The following is a 19,018-nucleotide window of genomic DNA, read 5'->3' on the forward strand; positions in this document are numbered from 1 at the left end:
ACAGCACTTTTCTAGAATTTTGAATTTCGCCATTTAGCAGACGCTTTTGATCCAAAGCGATTTACAATTACAGATTACAGGGACATTCCCCCTGGAGTAACTGAGGGCTAAGTGCCTTACTCAAGGGCACAATAGTGGTGGTGTTTCAGGCGGGATTTGAACTCAGTTTGAACAACCTTCCGATCACCAGTCCAGCTCACTATCCACTAGACCACCACTACCGCACTTTTCTGTTGGCACTTACTTTTGATTATGTTTTAATCAGACCCAAAACTAGGAGTTAGTATTTTTCTGAACTAACCCGTGACCTCACAGTACGAGCTGTGACCTCACAGTACAAGCACACTGTCAACTACCAGGACGGGACGCCCGTACCCGAATCGCAACAGAGTTTAGATGAAACCACGCCCACTTCCGCATATGACGTACACGATGCGTGAGGGAGGCGAGAGGGAGATGTTGATGCTGGATCACAGTTAGGGTTAGGGTTAAGGTTAGGGTTAGGGTTAAGGTTAGGGTTAGGGTTAGGAAAATGTATGCTAGCTATGGTTAGGGTTAGGGTTAAGGTTAGGGTTAGGGTTAGGAAAATGTATGCTAGCTATGGTTAGGGTTAGGGTTAGGAAAATGTATGCTAGCTATGGTTAGGGTTAAGGTTAAGGTTAGGGTTAGGGTTAGGGTTAGGAAAATGTATGCTAGCTATGGTTATGGTTAGGGTTACGGCCGAGAGCTGCGGTGTCCATAGCAACGCAGCGGGCGACGCGCATGTCATGCAGAAGTGGGCGTGGTTTCGTCTAAACTTTGTTGCGATTCGGGTAGTCGCAGACAGGACTTTGCGAAACTGCATGAATACCTACAATAGATAAGAAAACAATTTTATTATGTGTGTGACAAATAATGTGACGTAGCAAATGAGTTGATGAAGATGAAGTGATGAGGAAGAGAAAGCTGACGCACTTTCTACATTTTTGGCATTTAGCAGACGCCTTACTCCAAAGCAACTTACAATCGATACTTTTGACTAAGCAAGTGAATCATCAATCCACCAGTCGTAGCAGGAAGATTAATCTAGCTCAGGCCAGGGGCCATTGGCAGTCGTCGTGATAGAAGAAGAAATAATTTTATTTTTTATTTTTTATTAAACGGTACAAGGGGGGGGCGGGGGAAATAGAAATTTTAGGAGACACAGTATAGGGGGAAGCAGGTGTCTCAGGAGACACAGTGCTGGGGGTTAGTAGTTGTCTCAGGAGGAGCAGTTAACACTACAACAGCCGTGCCTATTTTACCTACTAGTAGAGCCGCCTTGGGGGTCAAATAGACCTCCTTTTTAGAATGTAAATCTGCTATTTACACACAGAGATCACTAGACGGCGCTTCTTTTTTTAGCCTGCCTCCTACACAGAAAAACTGCAAAACAGCTTTATACTATCTTATCCTGAAGTGATTTAGAAAATGTAAGGATACTGGGTGGTAGAACGCACATATCTAGTGCAAAAATAGATTATTTTTTTTCACAGGGGTTCTCACGGCTCTTCTAGTGTTAACATGTAACCTGAAGAGATGAGGAAGAGAAAGTTGACCCACTTTGTAGTGGCTGTTGAGATGTCTCCGTCCAGCAGACAGGGAACCTAACCAGATGTGCCTCCGCTGGACAGCTGTCCATGACCCGGAAACAACCAACACCTCAGTGGTGCTAGAAATCTACATGTTACGTTTCCAGAAACCTTCATAGCACCCAAGATCATTTTCTGTTTCATTTTCCTACAGTGGATTTAAGTAAAGGGATCATTCACTCTAACAAAATTGTTTACGATTCTCCCCATAGGCTACCTCACTTGTTGTTGTTCCAGGACAGTTGGTGTTTGTAAAGGTCCAGTAGATTTAAGCCATGGTGAAGCTTCCGGTAGACTCAACCCTAACCTGTTCACTCTGTCTGTGTGACGCTCCAGACCCTTCACCTGTCTGTCTGTCTGTCTGTCTGCGTGAAGCTCCAAACCCTTCACCTGTCTGTCTGCTACTCGGTCATATAAGACTGGACTCATCATCTTCACCAGAGGCAGGTCTCAGAGAGCACATTTGACATGAATCAGGGTTCCCGCGCGGGTCTTAAAAAGCTTTAAAGTCTAAAATCCAGCAATCCAATTTATAAGGCCTAAAAAGGTCCCAAATTTCAGTTATTCAGTCTAAAAATGAGGTGTTCGGTCTTAAAAACGAGATCCTGCAAGGAAATCAGTCTGACCACATCTATTTACTCAGAAATTAATCAAACTGGAACCAAAAAAAGGCCAATTCGCTTCCTTTTTTGTCTGTAAAATGAAATCCCTCATTTCATCACCTCGAGGATGAAAAAAAACTATGGTGTCGCGAATAGGTCTAAAATTATATTCAAAGAGGTCTAAAAAAGGTCTTAAATTGTACTTGTTGAAACTTGTCGGAACCCTGATGATGACATTTAGATCACTAGATTCAGATTGATGATGATTAATCAACTAATGGAAAACGGTCTTCAGTAGACCTTTCAAGGTGCAATATTATCTGAAGAGAGAATGTGACTTGTTACCATGGTTTGTTATGTTTAAGTGTATATATTTTATGTGAAATCTGTGCAGTCAGTGGTTCCCGTGTGTGTATAAGATCTTGTGAGAGTGCCTTTATGCTTGTGTGGTCTTTCTAACCAGTTTGATCAAAGCGGTGGGGTGAGAGAGAGAGAGAGAGAGAGAGAGAGAGAGAGAGAGAGAGAGAGAGAGAGAGAGAGAGAGAGAGAGAGAGAGAGAGAGAGAGAGAGAGAGAGAGAGAGAGAGAGAGAGAGAGAGAGAGAGAGAGAGAGAGAGAGAGAGAGAGAGAGAGAGAGAGAGAGAGAGAGAGAGAGAGAGAGAGAGAGAGAGAGAGAGAGAGAATGGGGGTGAGTGTACACACTTCACCCCCATGTCCATTTGATACACGCCTATTTGTTGTTACAACAAATATTCACCTCACACCGGAAATATTTTGTACAGATGACATATTATTTTTCACAGTTTTGTGAAAGATTATTCTACATTCGTCTGCACTGACTATGTGAACTCCTGTACATATGTAATAAAGATGATGATTTTACTGTATTTTTCAGGACATTTTATTCAACACACTTCAGGACATTTTATTCAACAATAAAACCATAATAAAATTCACCAGTTATCAGAAAAAAAGCATTTCAGTGGAGTGAGGCCTAAAACAAACAAAGAGGGAGATTTATAATAAAAAAACTAAATTGGAACCAAATTCAACCAATGGCATTTCTCTTCCCCTTGTCACCCTCCAATCTAGCCTGCTTGCCCTGCGTCTGCTAAGAACCACTAAATGTTAGCTGGGATCCTTACGCCAGCCTGACTCTGGTGGTGTTAGGACAAAGAAAGCCTCTCAGTAAGGTTATTAATACAGGGTTAGGGGTCTTCCAAAGGACTTAGCATCTACCGCTAACAATCCCCTCTTCCACGTAGCAGAGGCCCTCATTTCCACCAGCCAGTCTGGGGACTTGCTTTGAAAAGGCCATAGTCTTCTTTCCTGAAGAAGGCCACTTCTGTTTCATTCGCTGCAACGACAGAAACAAGCGTTAGACAACAACCGTTCATCTGACTCAACACAACCATGACCAGGGTGTTGAGTGAACTCAAACACTAGAGCAGAGGTTCCCAAAGTGGGTGCCGCAGCACCCTGGGGTGCCGCAGCACCTGTCCGGGGGTGCCGCCAAATCTGCTCGTAAAAAATATATATATATAAAATTATAATAATAATACATTAATAAACGTTTGTTTATTACATGTGCAATGGAGTTCATAAGCAAATAAAAGATATATTTCTCAGATTTGAAAGATATTAATTTACTAACTAGGCCTACTAGTTACTAACTAACTACTCCTCACTGAAGTCTTGGACCAAGCGGTGAAAATGGTTAATTATGTCAAATCACGCCCGCTGAAGTCACGGCTGTTCAGCACATTGTGCAATGAGATGGGGTCCGAGCATGAGGGGCTCTTATTACACACAGAGGTCCGCTGGCTGTCGCGGGGCAAGGTGTTATCCCGTGTCTATGAGCTCCGAGATGAAACTGATCACTTTTGTCAGTGAGCACGACTTGCCATACAAAGTACAATTGGAAGATGAATCGTGGTGGATTAAGCTTGCTTATCTGGCAGATATTTTTAGCCACCTTAATGACCTCAACATAAAAATGCAAGGGAAGGCTGAGAATATCCTGACAGCGACAGACAAACTGAACGGATTCCGATCCAAATTGAGACGATGGCAAGACGGGGTGGCCAAGAAAAACATTGAAATGTTTACGTTGACGGCCAATGACGCAGCACACAAGGCAGCGTCTTTCTTGAATCTGATCGCTGCGCACCTCCGTATGCTGGAGGAGAGATTTGAGTCCTATTTCCCTCCAATGAACGAAGACTTCGACTGGCTCCGGGATCCGTTCAACCCCCTCTCATCAGCATCAGCCGCTAGTTTGAGCAGCAAAGCTCCAGATGAACTGGCAGAGCTCATTATGGACCGCACACTGAAGCTCAAACATGGTGAGATAGGTTTGGATAGGTTTTGGCTGCTTGTGGGACATGAATATCCATCTCTCTCAGAGAGCGCCATCAATGTGCTTTTACCCTTCCCAACCTCCTACTTGTGCGAGCTGGCTTTTTCTTCTCGTCAAGAACAAGACACGCACGCGTCTGTCAGTGGAACAGGACCTGCGTGTCGCGCTGTCCACTATCTCCCCGCATAAAGAGACTCTGCTCCCAAAAGCAGGCGCATGTGTCCCACAACATATTTCTTTGCTTTGTTTCTCTCAATTTTTACAATTCTGTCATGATTATTATTGTTAAATTATTATAGTTGTGAGTTACCCGTTTGGTTCAGATGTGAAATAATAATCTCAGAATGAGCATTGAAATGAGAATTACATTTTAAGGCATTATTTTAAGCCCCCCAAAAAAGCATTGTTCCATTGATTGATTATACAGGCCTTTGATATTTTATTTGTGTGAAGAATTCCCTCTGAGTCTCCTCCCATATTATACAATCCTTGAGGGCCACAATTTTATTTAATTTAGCGATAGTTTGATTGACCTATGCATTCTTGCCCATCCATTACAGTTCATTTATGACTTTTATTATCTTGTTAAAATTCATTGGGGCAATACTTATGTATTATATATAAACACACATTTTCAAACCAATTCATCGTGTATTGTTTTTAGTTTAAGCTCCGAGGCATTTTTAAAATCTTCGTAGAGTTGGGGTGCCTTGGAGAAGGGGGAAAGCTTCAGGGGTGCCTTGGTTAAAAAAAGTTTGGGAACCTCTGCACTAGAGAACACGGTTGTCCAATGTAAACCTATGGTGCCAGAATGTGTATGTAGATATGTATAGATATAGATAGATAGAGAGACATTTATATTTATAAATTCTATTTATTTATTCTAGTATGTACATGTATGTACATTACATTCTTTTTGTTTTTGATCTTCACACGCTTTGGCAATGTGTATGTTTCCCATGCCAATAAAGTCCTTTGAAATTGAAAATAGATAGGTAGATAGATAAAAAGTGGCAATTGAATAATAGGCTAAAATAAAATAGATAGCTCCTTGTTTGTGTTAAGAGAGAAGACTACTAGTGCATACCAACGCCAGCAGCTCTTAGGGTCAGTCCATCTTGCAGAATGAGCGTCTCATCGTCATCCAAACTCATCACCAACTCATTAGTCTGCAAACAGAGCACACAGGCTACACATTCATATGACAAGCTGTATACAACAGACATATCGGTGAAACAATGTCAGACTTTGCTTTTGCACAAAACCAGAGAGGAGGGTCACACCTTTGCTCCGTGTGCTTGGTGGATAATCTTCATTGTGTCTGCAAATACAAGGCAAAATGAAAACAAACAAAGTCTCATTACTTACTATTCATCTGAGCGTTCTTGTGTAGCCGCCATGTGTCACATACCGGTGTTCTGACAATTTATGCAGCCTTGTCAAAAAAGGCTACCATATTGCGAAATCTGGCCCTAACCCTAACCTTACCCCTAAACCTACTCATGCACAGTCCACATCTGGAGCACAGCACATCTGGATGGGTAGCCTAAATTTGCAGAACACCGGCTCTATAGCCCTACCCCCCTGGTCCTACTACCCTGCTCTATAGCCTTACCCCACTGGTCCTACCCCCCTGGTCCTACCCCACTGGTCCTACCCCCCTGGTCCTACTACCCTGCTCTATAGCCCTACCCCTCTGGTCCTACTACCCTGCTCTATAGCCCTACCCCTCTGGTCCTACTACCCTGCTCTATTGCCCCCTACCCCCCTGGTCTTACCCCACTGGTCCTACCCCCCTGGTCCTACCCTGCTCTATACCCCTACCCCCCTGGTCCTACCCTGCCCTATACCCCTACCCCCCTGGTCCTACCCCCCTGGTCCTACCCTGCTCTATACCCCTACCCCCCTGGTCCTACCCTGCCCTATACCCCTACCCCCCTGGTCCTACCCCCCTGGTCCTACCCTGCTCTATACCCCTACCCCCCTGGTCCTACCCTGCTCGGGGGCCACATGAGCTACTGGAGGAGTGAGGTACAAGGCTAGTGGTGGAGGAGTGAGTTACAAGGCTAGTGGTGGAGGAGTGAGTTACAAGGCTAGTGGTGGAGGAGTGAGTTACAAGGCTCGTGGTGGAGGAGTGAGTTACGAGGTGTTGAGTTTCATGCATTACCATAACTGAACTTCTTGAAGGGGGGTGGCAGGCCGGCTCTGGAGGTGATGTCTAGAAGGAAAGAAAGCGATGATGGGATTATTTATGATGGCCAGCAGAACGATGAAAGGTTATTGAACAAGTGTTCTTCACTAGTAGAGGTCTATAATGCAAGTAAGACTCTACTTACCATTTCTTACAAACTCAATAAACTCTTGCACTGTTTGATCCAAATTCACGCCAGTAAATACAACTGGCTTGAAGTTTCGGTGCTCGAAAGACCTGATCAGCCTCACCGTGAGAACCACATCAGACATGGCTTGAGACACAGCTGATCTCTGGCAAAGCCAATACTTTTCAATAAATGTCTCAGCTACGACAAACTATACCGACACTCGTAGTATCGACGAAGATAACGCGATTAAGTTGGTAAGTAAACTGTCTATGTTTCAACACCCTTTAGAAAGTCACTTTTGACTGAACGCCTAAACATCACACGCATGCTGCAGGCAGTGTTTTGAAATACTTCCGCATTCCGCGAGGCAAGAGCAATCGATGCAAAACTGCTCATCCTCAGACTCGATGTACAGATAACAGAGTAGGAAACCGTTCGATCGACCGTTATGCGGTCTCGTAGAGTCACTGAACTCATAGCTATATATGGGTTGAAGATTAACGTGTCAAATTCTTGATCAATGGGAAAATCCTTGGATGGATATCAACGTATACTTTCCATATCATGGTCATGTACGTGTGTTCCTGTAAAATCACTTCGAATGAATGAATGAATGAATGAATGAATGAATGAATGAATGGTCTTTATTGTCATTAATACAGTACTGTATGGGTACCATACAACGACATTTAGGAGGGGGGGCTCCCCTGGTGCTAGGAAAAAGACTAAAAACAAGAGGGCCAAGGGTAAAATAAAAAAGGGAAAAGAGCTGGTTTACATAAATAAAGGCTATGTACACTATCTACTATACTATACAATAAAACACTGTGCTGTACTCTATGCTATGCTATAAATATCCTAACTTTTCCTATCTCTGAACCTTATGTACCCGAGGGTTGTCATATTGCACATAGTATTATTGCACATTCATTTAAAGTGTCGCAGTTTGCAGGTTTGAAATGTTCACAGTTGTATTTCAATATTACACTTATGTTTACAATCTAGTAGCTGCCATCAAATTGTCTATACAATGTGGCAACTGCACAGACAGAAGAAAAAATGGGACTAATATTTTGCGAGTGAAATGTATTATTATGCAGAGGAGGGGGGAAGGGGGTCAGTCAGACACACATAGATGGATAAGATACCCATGTAATATAATAATATTACATCATCATTATTATTATTATTATTATTACTACTACTGTTAATGCTAATAATAATATTAACAATAAGGACAATATAATTAATTATTAATATATATGATATTATATTATTATAATTAATAATTCAGACACCCATGACCCCGTGGCCTAGTTTAGTGGGACCGCCTGTTCCTATGAATTGTGTGCCTTGATAGGTCACTTGTCTTTACCCCCTGGCCAATGGGGCTTCTGGATCTGGTGCTCCTCATTTCATGGACCAATGGGGGTTCTGAGGAGGCGTGGTCGTGGTCGTGTACTGTAACCACACGTTGACCGTGTTTCAGTCTGGCTCCTCCGTTACCTTCCCGTTAACTCTGACACACACCGGCGGTCGTGGCTGATCAGCGAGTGGGCCTGCATTTCAAAGGAACTCAACAACCATGTCTCTCGAGGTTAGTAGTACAGAATTAGCGGTAATTTTGGTGGTTATTATAGCGAGAGGTATGGTGTACTGTTATTAGTCTGTACATAACGAGCAATATTCCGTTTGTGTCCGATCACTGTGTTATGCATGGTCTCATGTTCGGTCTTGTGAAATGAAATCTTAGGAACAAAAGGCTTTATTGTTTATTGTTTCTTGTTTCATTGTGCTTTGGATGCAGACGGAGGCTTTTTGCACCATCGATGTCCGACTTTTAATCTTTGATCTTGTGACTTCACTATATTACGCTTTAGTACCATGCATGGCGCTAGAAGAAAGAATAACGCTGCTGCCCCCCCCCCCCTCCTCCAATAGACTCTTCTCATGTATTGTACTTTAGTTGTGTGATTTCAATAGTAATAATAGCGTTATAATAATATATGAAGGGATGGCTGGCCGGCGATCGAAAGGCAGCTGTCATTCTGACGCTATGCGTTTAGGGTGTGGTGTGTGTGTGCGTGTGTGTGTGTGTGTGTGTGTGTGTGTGTGTGTGTGTGTGTGTGTGTGTGTGTGTGTGTGTGTGTGTGTGTGCGCGTGTGTGTGTGTGCGCGCGTGTGTGTGTGTGTGTGTGTGTGTGTGTGTGTGTGTGTGTGTCGGCCTTTCCACGTAGCCCGAGGCGATGGGTCTAACCTCGAGGTGACTGATGGCGCAATGCATTGAGGATCATATTGTATTATCAAGAGTCAAGAGTCATTATAGTCAATGTATTCATGATATAATGAGAGTGAACCGCAATCTATAATCCTAGTCACAGATGGCGCTAACCAAACACGAGTGTTTTAGATCGTAGTGGGATTCTATCTCCAGATCCATTATCTGCAGCAGGGGTGACAAGCTTTCACTCTCTGACCCCACCACCATAAACACCCTGAAACTAACTTCTATCTATAATAATAATAATAATAATATAATATTTTATACAACAGTTAGTTCTGACCAAGTAATTTGATTGGACAAGAGGCATTCCATGAGTGCTGATATACAGTACAGTATAACAGCACTGGGACTTTTTAACTATATGTATCACTCCGCCGCACAGATGTTCTATCACTACATTAACGGTCATATAGAAGAACAGAAAGAGAAGATGGATATGTTTCCAAATTTAACATTTGAATTAAATGATGAATCAGAAGGAGAGGGCGAAGGTCCCTCAGTGCAAACCCCCAGGTGTGCTGATATGACACCGGCCCACCTGGACAAGAAGGGTACAAATGAAATTAACACCGTAAGGCAAACGACATGGGCCTTGAACTGAACAACCAAAACCAAAGCGACTGTCAACCGAGTCATATTTCACTGGTTGCACAATACATGGAAAAAAAGCATAATAAAATATAAAAGCAATATCACACGAGAGGGAGTGTGTTACACTGAATATCAGCATGGCTGTGATTGTCTTCTACTCGGCCTGCGGCCTCGAACCTACGACCGAATCACATCCGTGCTGATATTCAGTATAACACACTCCCTCTCGTGTGATATTCAGTATAACACACTCCCTCTCGTGTGATATTCAGTATAACACACTCCCTCTCGTGTGATATTCAGTATAACACACTCCCTCTCGTGTGATATTCAGTATAACACACTCCCTCTCGTGTGATATTGCTTAAATAATAATATCCTGGTTTTATATAGCGCCTTTCACAAAACCAAGGACGCTTTACAAATTTGACAGAAAGAAAGACAGAGACAGCGACAAAACTAAACTAGGGGCCAAAGACCTTGGTGAACAGGTGGGTTTTGAGGGCTGATTTGAAGGTGTCCAGGGTAGGGGGGCATTGCGGGTCACTGTGGATCTAGTTAGTGTCAGTGTGGGGTGACCGTGGCCGGTACTATGCCTGACTATTGACTGTTTGATAAGGCGACGGGGTAGGAGTTCATTTTCGCCTACCTACCTGCATCCAATTTCTGCAATTTGAGGCCAAAATCAGATGGAATGTCTTGTGCAGCTCAGCAGAGAAGATTTCACAGTCAGCTTGTTGTCTCACGCACAGTGTGTTGTAACATCTAGGCCTAGAGATCCCAAGGCCTTATTCTTGGCAAATGACATACTGAGCTCATTATTGGGTTGATTCATTCCCACTCTGCATGTGGGCTACATTTACATTTACATTCACATTTACATTTACATTCACATTCAAATTTACATTCACATTTACATTCACATTCACATTCACATTCACATTTACATTTACATTTACATTTACATTTACATTTACATTTACATTTACATTTACATTTACATTCACATTCACATTCACATTCACATTCACATTCACATTTACATTTACATTTACATTTACATTTACATTTACATTTACATTTACATTTACATTCACATTCACATTCACATTCACATTTACATTTACATTTACATTTACATTTACATTTACATTTACATTTACATTCACATTCACATTCACATTCACATTCACATTCACATTTACATTTACATTTACATTTACATTTACATTTACATTCACATTCACATTCACATTTACATTTACATTTACATTCACATTCACATTCACATTCACATTCACATTTACATTTACATTTACATTCACATTCACATTCACATTCACATTCACATTCACATTTACATTTACATTCACATTCACATTCACATTCACATTCACATTCACATTCACATTCACATTCACATTTACATTTACATTCACATTCACATTCACATTCACATTCACATTCACATTCACATTCACATTCACATTCACATTCACATTTACATTTACATTTACATTTACATTTACATTTACATTCACATTTACATTCACATTCACATTCACATTCACATTTACATTCACATTTACATTCACATTTACATTCACATTTACATTTACATTTACATTTACATTTACATTTACATTTACATTCACATTTACATTCACATTTACATTCACATTTACATTCACATTTAAATTTACATTTTTGCCATTTAGCAGACGCATTTGTCCAAGGCGACTTATAACAAATATATTTTGTCTAAGTAAGTGAATCATCTATCCATCATCATCATCATCATCATCATCATCATCATCATCATAAGAAATAGTAATCTATCCCAAAACCAGGGGCCATTGGCAGTTACAATGCTAGGAGAAGGGTTATTCTCTCAGTTACAATGCTAGGAGAAGGGTTATTCTCTCAGGTGAAGGCCAGGGGGGTATTCCATCGATGTCGCTAAAGGAAAATCCAGGCTTATTTGGATAAGTCTTGCGTGACTTATCAAACATAAGCCTGAATTTTCCTTTAGCAACGTTAATGGAATACCCCCCTGGATCGTTGTTCCTTGTGATGCCTTCCCATGCAGCCTTATCTAACCTCAGTCTGACCTACGATACTACACATCAATAACGGTGTTACTTTGTACGGCTGTTCATATTGATTCACATTATGCTTTGCTTTTGCATATGAAGCATGTGATGCAATTCTGTGGTGACTTGTTTCTCTGGCTCACCTCCGCGGTCTTACAGCGTTCTAGTGGGAAGCGGTACAGTCGTACAAACTGTGTGTTACATATGGAGGCCTGTCATTAGCAATGAGGCCTATCAATGTAGTAATACTGTCTACAATACTGTGGGCCATTAGGCTCCAGAACCACCGGTTCTGAAGGCTACTTACTTAACTGTTTTACTACAAGGCTGACCTTTGGCATGGCGGCAGTAAAGAGAAGGCTGTGATGTTGTTCATGTGGGCTTGGTAGTCGGAACTTGGAAACTCATCGGATTAGATTAGATTAGATTCAACTTTATTGACATTGCAGAGTTCAAGTCAACGAAAATACCGTTGAGTACCAGACAACGAAATGCAGTTTAGCATCTAACCAGAAGTGCAAATAGTGATATAAAACATGATCTAAAAACATGACAGTGGTAGTAATAGGTACAGTATGGCAAGTACGGTAGTTAGAGGTGGTCTATACAGTTATGAGCTGTGTAGTTATGGTAGCTTTGTACAGTATGATATATACAGGTGTATACATAGAGGCTAAGGCTATATCAAACAGAGGTATGTGCAATGTGCAGAAAACAAATGTTACACTTGAAAAACCTGTTGTACAAAGATGATACAAGTCATTACCCATTACCAGAATCAACCAATAGGTAGCCTAGCTCTACGCAAATAACTTTGGAAGTTCAGAGTTACTGTTACCCCCGTCTTATTACCTAATGTTATTACCCCCATCTGGCCGCGGTGCTGCAGTGTTCCTCTGTGTCTTGCCCTCTGACACAGTTGGCAGGGCAGCCCCTCCAGTGTGGCGTTTGGTAACGGGCCTTCGGCTCGGCCTGCTCACTGGGACCATTGTGCTGGGCGTCTTGGCACTGGGAGCGGCCCAGCGACCCTGTTCAGTAGGCCAACAGTGTTTGTTGTTCGATCTTCGCGGCCTCGTACAACCCTATTGTCCTCGTGGAACTCTTTTGTGGCCATATGGTGAGGTCAGGTTGCTAGGCTACGTGTTGCAACACTCTGTTCTCACCAGTTTCCCGCGTAGCCTTGAGCTAGTTTTTTTTTTCAAATGTTATCTCTGGTGTGTGTAGCGGCGGTGGTGGTTCCTCGCTGGCTTGTGTGATTGTGAGTAACCTCGTCTGAGACCTGAAGGCTGTTGCTGGCTTTGTGAGCTGTTATATATATACTGTAAATAGTAAATACTGTGCCAGTCAAAAGTTTGGACACACTGTCCCATTCAATTGAATGGGAAAATGTGTCCAAACGTTTGACTGGTACTGTATATCCCCTCCAAAGCAATTTACATTGCAGTGAGTGCCTGCCTACATTTGTCAGTATCGTCCCGGCGATATTAGCTTAGCAAGCTAATGCGGTGGCGTGGCTAGCGGCGGGCGGCCTGGCGTCCTGGTCAGATTGCACAAGGCCTAACATGTCAGGAGACTGGTTTGGTTGTTACACCTCAGATCATCAGATCAAGGTTCAACTTACACAAGCTTAGTCTCACTCTCAGAGGCTCTCAGAGGATGTGTGTGTCAACACCAGGGTTACTCTCTTCAATCTGCTGCCTTTGTTAATCCATCCATTCAAGACCTGGGTTCAGGGTGTCATTATCCATGGGGGTGGGGGGGGGGGGGGGGGGGGTGGTAATCCATCCTGGGGTTAAGGGTCTCATTTCAGCATCGGACTTAAACGAGATATCCTGAGAAAGGGAATGACCACACCGTGTTGCATAAGGTTGATCTTGTGACCCGTGTGGTGTGTTTGGTGTATGTGTGTGTGTGTGTGTGTGTGTGTGTGTGAACTAGGGTACAGATGCAGACTGCTTGTGCTCATATTTGGCAGCCTAGGACATACACACAGGTTGGTCGTAAGAGGGCTCCAACAACTGGGGATGCCCAAGAAGAAGGCTAAACGCCTTGCAAAATACTGCTCTGTCTCTGCTGTAATTGACGCTGCTACTTGTATCCCTGAAATGTGTAAAAAAATAATTTAAAAAAGTTATGCCGCTGGTCCATGAATTGTGATTGTGTAATAACTGCAACGTTAGTATTTGTGTCCCTGTATGTCTTTTTTCTATGTGGACATAAATAAATGGCTAAAATGTGTGACTGCACTTATATAGTGCCTTATTCGCTTCACAATGGCCTCTGATTCACCCATTCACACACACATTCACAAACCACTGGCGGCAAGCTACCACGCAAGGTGCCGGCCCGCTCATTGGGAGCAATTTGGGGTTCAGTTTCAGCCGGGGTTCGAACCGCTGAACCACCGACCTTGCTATCATTAGAGGCCGGCTCTACAGTCCCAGTCGCTCTATGTGTGTGTGTGTGTGTGTGTGTGTGTGTGTGTGTGTGTGTGTGTGTGTGTGTGTGCGAGTGCATGTAAGAGAGTGTGTAACTATGTGTGTGCTTGTTTTATTTGTATCTCTCACTTCATATTCCTGTTGTGAAGCACTTTGAGCTGCATTTCATGAAAGGTGGTGTATAAATAAGGCTTTACTTACTTACTTACTTACTGTCCCTCTGGTCTGCTGCTCCTCAGGAGAAGTTCAAGGCCTCTGCTGACCAGGTGAAGCAGCTGAAGGCTAAGCCGCAGGACGCAGAGATGCTGAAGGTGTACGCCCTGTTCAAACAGGCCAGCGTGGGAGACGTCAACACCGGTACGCTAACCAACCGCCTCCTGTTCTCCTCCACAACTAGACACAGATCATATCCAGTCATCTCCTGTTCTCCTGAATACAGGCTTCCCGCGCGGGTCTTAAAAAGCCTTGAAGTCTTAAATCCAGCAAGCCAATGTATAAGGCCTAAAAAGGTCTACAATGTCAGTTATTCGGTCTAAAAATTAGGTACTAGGTCTTAAAAATTTGATCCTGCAAGTCAATCAGCCAATCTACTTATGCGGAAATGAATCAAGCTGGAACCAAAAAAATGCCAATTCGCTTCCTTTTTTGTCTGTATGGCAGTGAAATCCCTAATTTCATCACCTCGAAGATGACAAAATGCTATCATATGGTGTTGCGAATAGGTCAAAAATTATATTCAAAGAGGTCTTAAAAAGGTCTTAAATTTGACTTGTTGAAACTTGTAGGAACCCTGTGAATAGAGAGTATATATTCTTCTGTGTTGATAATAACTTCCTGTGTGTGTGTGTGTTCCCCACAGCTCGTCCCGGGATGTTGGATTTCACTGGGAAAGCCAAATGGGACGCCTGGGATAAGGAGAAGGGTGCGTTCCCTGTAGTTCCTTCATTTCACCAGTAGAGTGTGCTCTTCACCTAGGTGTTGTTTAAAGGCCAATGCCTTTAAAGGCCAATGCCATTGTTTTGAATGAGACAATGCACATGGCGTGCGATTTTGTCGCACGACAACATTCGATTCTCAATTCACACCACCGAAGTCAACAACACGGCCCATCTCATATGGGATTACAAGACACCTATATTACATAATAATAACAATCGAGCATGTAGGCACAATATGCCCAGTTGTATCTTGTAGAAATTGTGGAAGCAAGGCAAGCAATATTGGTAGAGCCTATAGTAATCAGCCTGCCCGGTCCGACTTCGGTGGTGTGAATTGAGAATCGAATGTTGTCGTGCGACAAAATCGCACGCCGTGTGCATTGGCCTTAAGTCAGAGACATCAGGTGTACCTTCAGCTGTTGCCAACGGCAACTCATTATCAATGCCTTAATGCCCAAATTCTGCTGTAATTACGTAATAATTAACGTAATAATTATGTTATCTCTGTCAGGCATAATATGTTATTCTGAACTATGATCTGATGATCTATGATCTGATCTTAAGTTATAATCAGTTCAGTTTGGGTCAGTTTTTTTAGGAGTAAATGAGTCTGTATTCAGTTTAAATCACCAACTGCCAAAGCATTCCGGAACACTCACCACTGTCCTAGAGTGTTCCATGTGTTCTATGTGTTATCTACCTAGCAACAGCCCTTTGATTGGCTACAAAAAGAAGCATCATCATTTATGCATTTTTCCGGTGAATACACTGAATGAGTTTAAAGCGAATTTGTGTCTGTTTCCCGCCCTCCTTACAGGCACGACCAGCGAGGCGGCCATGGAGGCATACATCGCCCTGGTGGAGGAGCTGAAGACAAAGTACGGAATCTAAGTACGAACTTATCAGATGACCGTAAACGTGGTCGACCGCTGGCAGTGTAGAACCTTGGCCGTGTCGATGCGGTCAACAACTCACACCTTGTCCCTGTGAAATGCCTTAAAATAAACCCTTCAGGAGTAAAAAGCCCCCTGCTACTACTGCGTATCGCATGTGTACGCCCGTAGTGGACCGCAACCGCCAAAACGGCGGGTCGCCTTGGTAACGGTCGCCTTGGTAACAGTTCCGGGAGACGCCGCCGTCACACTACGGACAGAGAGAGAAACCGTCCTCCAATACCAGCGTAGTTCGTAGTGAATGTTCTCAAACGTGACGTTGTTGTACAGCAGAGTAACTCCATCAATAAAGTAAAAGTTGTTTTAACATTAACTGTTGTCAAGCTTGGGTTTGTTTTTGTTTTGTTTTTTTACACTGTATACACTTGGGAGTCAATATTTCATTGTATTTTTTCGCTCAGACAAACATTTTGTTATGCTTTGATTTCGTCGAGTGAGACGAACGGGATTTAATGCGGAAATTCCACATCGGTTTGCTGGTCAGTCGTGTCCCTGTAGTTCTTGTATGTGTGTAGTTAAACACACATTTCCTCTAGAAATTACAGGAATTAATTAATATCAAGGAATGACAGTCTGTTCATCTCTGAGCCGTCAGAGAGGATCTCTGCTCTACCTGACATCACTGTCTCATCTCCACGAGCTACCGAAAAGTCCTCTGGGTGTAGGCCTACTGTAACTGTATATGGGTGTAGGCCTACTGTAACTGTATATGGGTGCAGGCCTACTGTAACTGTATATGGGTGTAGGCCTACTGTAACTGTATATGGGTGTAGGCCTACTGTAACTGTATATGGGTGTAGGCCTACTGTAACTGTATATGGGTGTAGGCCTACTGTAACTGTATATGGGTGTAGGCCTACTGTAACTGTATATGGGTGTAGGCCTACTGTAACTGTATATGGGTGCAGGCCTACTGTAACTGTATATGGGTGTAGGCCTACTGTAACTGTATATGGGTGCAGGCCTACTGTAACTGTATATGGGTGTAGGCCTACTGTAACTGTATATGGGTGTAGGCCTACTGTAACTGTATATGGGTGTAGGCCTACTGTAACTGTATATGGGTGTAGGCCTACTGTAACTGTATATGGGTGCAGGCCTACTGTAACTGTATATGGGTGTAGGCCTACTGTAACTGTATATGGGTGTAGGCCTACTGTAACTGTATATGGGTGTAGGCCTACTGTAACTGTATATGGGTGTAGGCCTACTGTAACTGTATATGGGTGTAGGCCTACTGTAACTGTATATGGGTGTAGGCCTACTGTAACTGTATATGGGTGTAGGCCTACTGTAACTGTATATGGGTGTAGGCCTACTGTAACTGTATATGGGTGTAGGCCTACTGTAACTGTATATGGGTGTAGGCCTACTGTAACTGTATATGGGTGTAGGCCTACTGTAACTGTATATGGGTGTAGGCCTACTGTAACTGTATATGGGTGTAGGCCTACTGTAACTGTATATGGGTGTAGGCCTACTGTAACTGTATATGGGTGTAGGCCTACTGTAACTGTATATGGGATCCGAGCAATGATGGGGCAAAGGTTTATTACCTCCATTAGATTGGATGTTTCACTACAACAATCAGTTACTGTACCTACCACAATGGACTTTATCCTGGGCAATGTGAATGATTACTCAGAAACAAAACGCATTGTTGAGAAATGGAATAGCCTATATTGGGGTAAATTAAAAGACAATCATGGTTTTTAAAGTAAACAGGGTTGGGATGTGTCGGCTATAATGTACAGCATATGCTAATGTTCCTATTCCAAGATGTTCTTGCATACTATGCCCTCACTCCAAAGTAGCTACACAACTTATCTTCAGTTAAGGTTACACACAGGCTGCGTTCGTAAACACGCTCTGGAAATCTGATCAGCACTCATGGAATGCCTCTTGTCCAATCAAATGACATGGTCCCTTTATGATGTTGAACGTAGTGTGCGCTCCGGTGCTCTCAGAGCGAATTTACGAACGCACCCACCGTGTTTCACACACATGCTAGATAAATGTTTTCACTTTGGATGTGGATGTGGTCAATTAAGAGTTAACATCACTTGACTGTGTTCGTGTGAGACCTGCGGAGACAGCATTGTTCCCCGCTAGACATTGGATATCAAATGCGTAATCGTGAACTTAGAATGATAAGGTTCTATCTCCGTTTAGAATGATACGGTTCTATCTCCGTTTAGAATGATAAGGTTCTATCTCCGTTTAGAATGATAAGGTTCTATCTCCGTTTAGAATGAGAAGGTTCTATCTCCGTTTAGAATGAGAAGGTTCTATCTCCGTTTAGGGCAGTTCAGAGATATTGAGCGTCAAAGTTTTTACATTCCATTATGTTTTGTGAGATGGAACCTTTGTATTTTATGAATTACTAACTCAAAAATGTCAACATTTTAAAAATAACACCACACAGGCATTAATACACACCTAATGGATCAGATTATGTAAAAAAAAACTAAATTTTGACAAAAATGGAGATAGAACCTTATAATGCTAACGTCACGAAATGCGTAATGCGTCCAAGGAGCGCACATTCCTCCCCTCTCTCTCTCCTTCTCCTGGTGACAGACGCGTCTAGACTACTAATAACAGGAGAAGAATAGGGTACCAGCCCTTTAGATAGAGGAAGGGTTCGGTTGGTTCCTGGTTGGAGGGGATCCTCGTTGTCTGGCGATGTTTGTAAATCATACACTTCATCTGAACGCCTTCACTGAACTTCTGACTTGGTATTCTGTGCGCATCTTTTCCACCGCAGCGGTTCTGGAAACATCTGCAGGGAATAAAGCCCGATGACCGCTATCCAGATCAAGGTAAACAAT

General features: G+C 42.8%; 2 protein-coding genes across 2 annotated transcripts; one reads left to right on the forward strand and one right to left on the reverse strand.

Annotated features, from left to right (window-relative positions):
- Positions 1-3,232: 3,232 nt before the first annotated feature.
- cUnh2orf76 (chromosome Un C2orf76 homolog) lies at positions 3,233-7,192 on the reverse strand. Its single transcript, XM_080537257.1, has 5 exons — positions 6,907-7,192; positions 6,738-6,788; positions 5,854-5,891; positions 5,658-5,739; positions 3,233-3,568 (listed from the first exon to the last, which is right to left on the reverse strand). The coding sequence occupies exons 1-5, from the start codon at positions 7,031-7,033 to the stop codon at positions 3,486-3,488; spliced, it is 381 nt and encodes a 126-aa protein (XP_080393383.1). The 5' UTR covers positions 7,034-7,192; the 3' UTR covers positions 3,233-3,485.
- Positions 7,193-8,383: 1,191 nt separating this feature from the next.
- Positions 8,384-16,500, forward strand: dbi (diazepam binding inhibitor (GABA receptor modulator, acyl-CoA binding protein)). Its single transcript, XM_080536274.1, has 4 exons — positions 8,384-8,488; positions 14,536-14,653; positions 15,156-15,218; positions 16,052-16,500. Exons 1-4 carry the CDS (start codon positions 8,477-8,479, stop codon positions 16,123-16,125), a joined length of 267 nt encoding a protein of 88 aa, XP_080392400.1. The 5' UTR covers positions 8,384-8,476; the 3' UTR covers positions 16,126-16,500.
- Positions 16,501-19,018: the final 2,518 nt, after the last annotated feature.

Source organism: Nansenia antarctica (assembly GCF_963989245.1).
Source record: "Nansenia antarctica genome assembly, chromosome: 7".
In the NCBI taxonomy this organism is placed as follows: Eukaryota; Metazoa; Chordata; class Actinopteri; order Argentiniformes; family Microstomatidae; genus Nansenia; species Nansenia antarctica.

Bases quoted from the DNA above. Each gene is read 5' to 3' on its own strand.
- cUnh2orf76 (XM_080537257.1), bottom strand. From the start codon at position 7,033: ATGTCTGATGTGGTTCTCACGGTGAGGCTGATCAGGTCTTTCGAGCAC. The intron at 6,789-6,906 runs GTAAGTAGAGTC...CTTTCCTTCTAG, and splicing joins TATTGAGTTTGTAAGAAATG to ACATCACCTCCAGAGCCGGC. The intron at 3,569-5,657 runs GTATGCACTAGT...CTGTCGTTGCAG, and splicing joins CCTAAGAGCTGCTGGCGTTG to CGAATGAAACAGAAGTGGCC.
- dbi (XM_080536274.1), top strand. The intron at 14,654-15,155 runs GTACGCTAACCA...TGTTCCCCACAG, and splicing joins CGTGGGAGACGTCAACACCG to CTCGTCCCGGGATGTTGGAT. The intron at 15,219-16,051 runs GTGCGTTCCCTG...CCCTCCTTACAG, and splicing joins CGCCTGGGATAAGGAGAAGG to GCACGACCAGCGAGGCGGCC.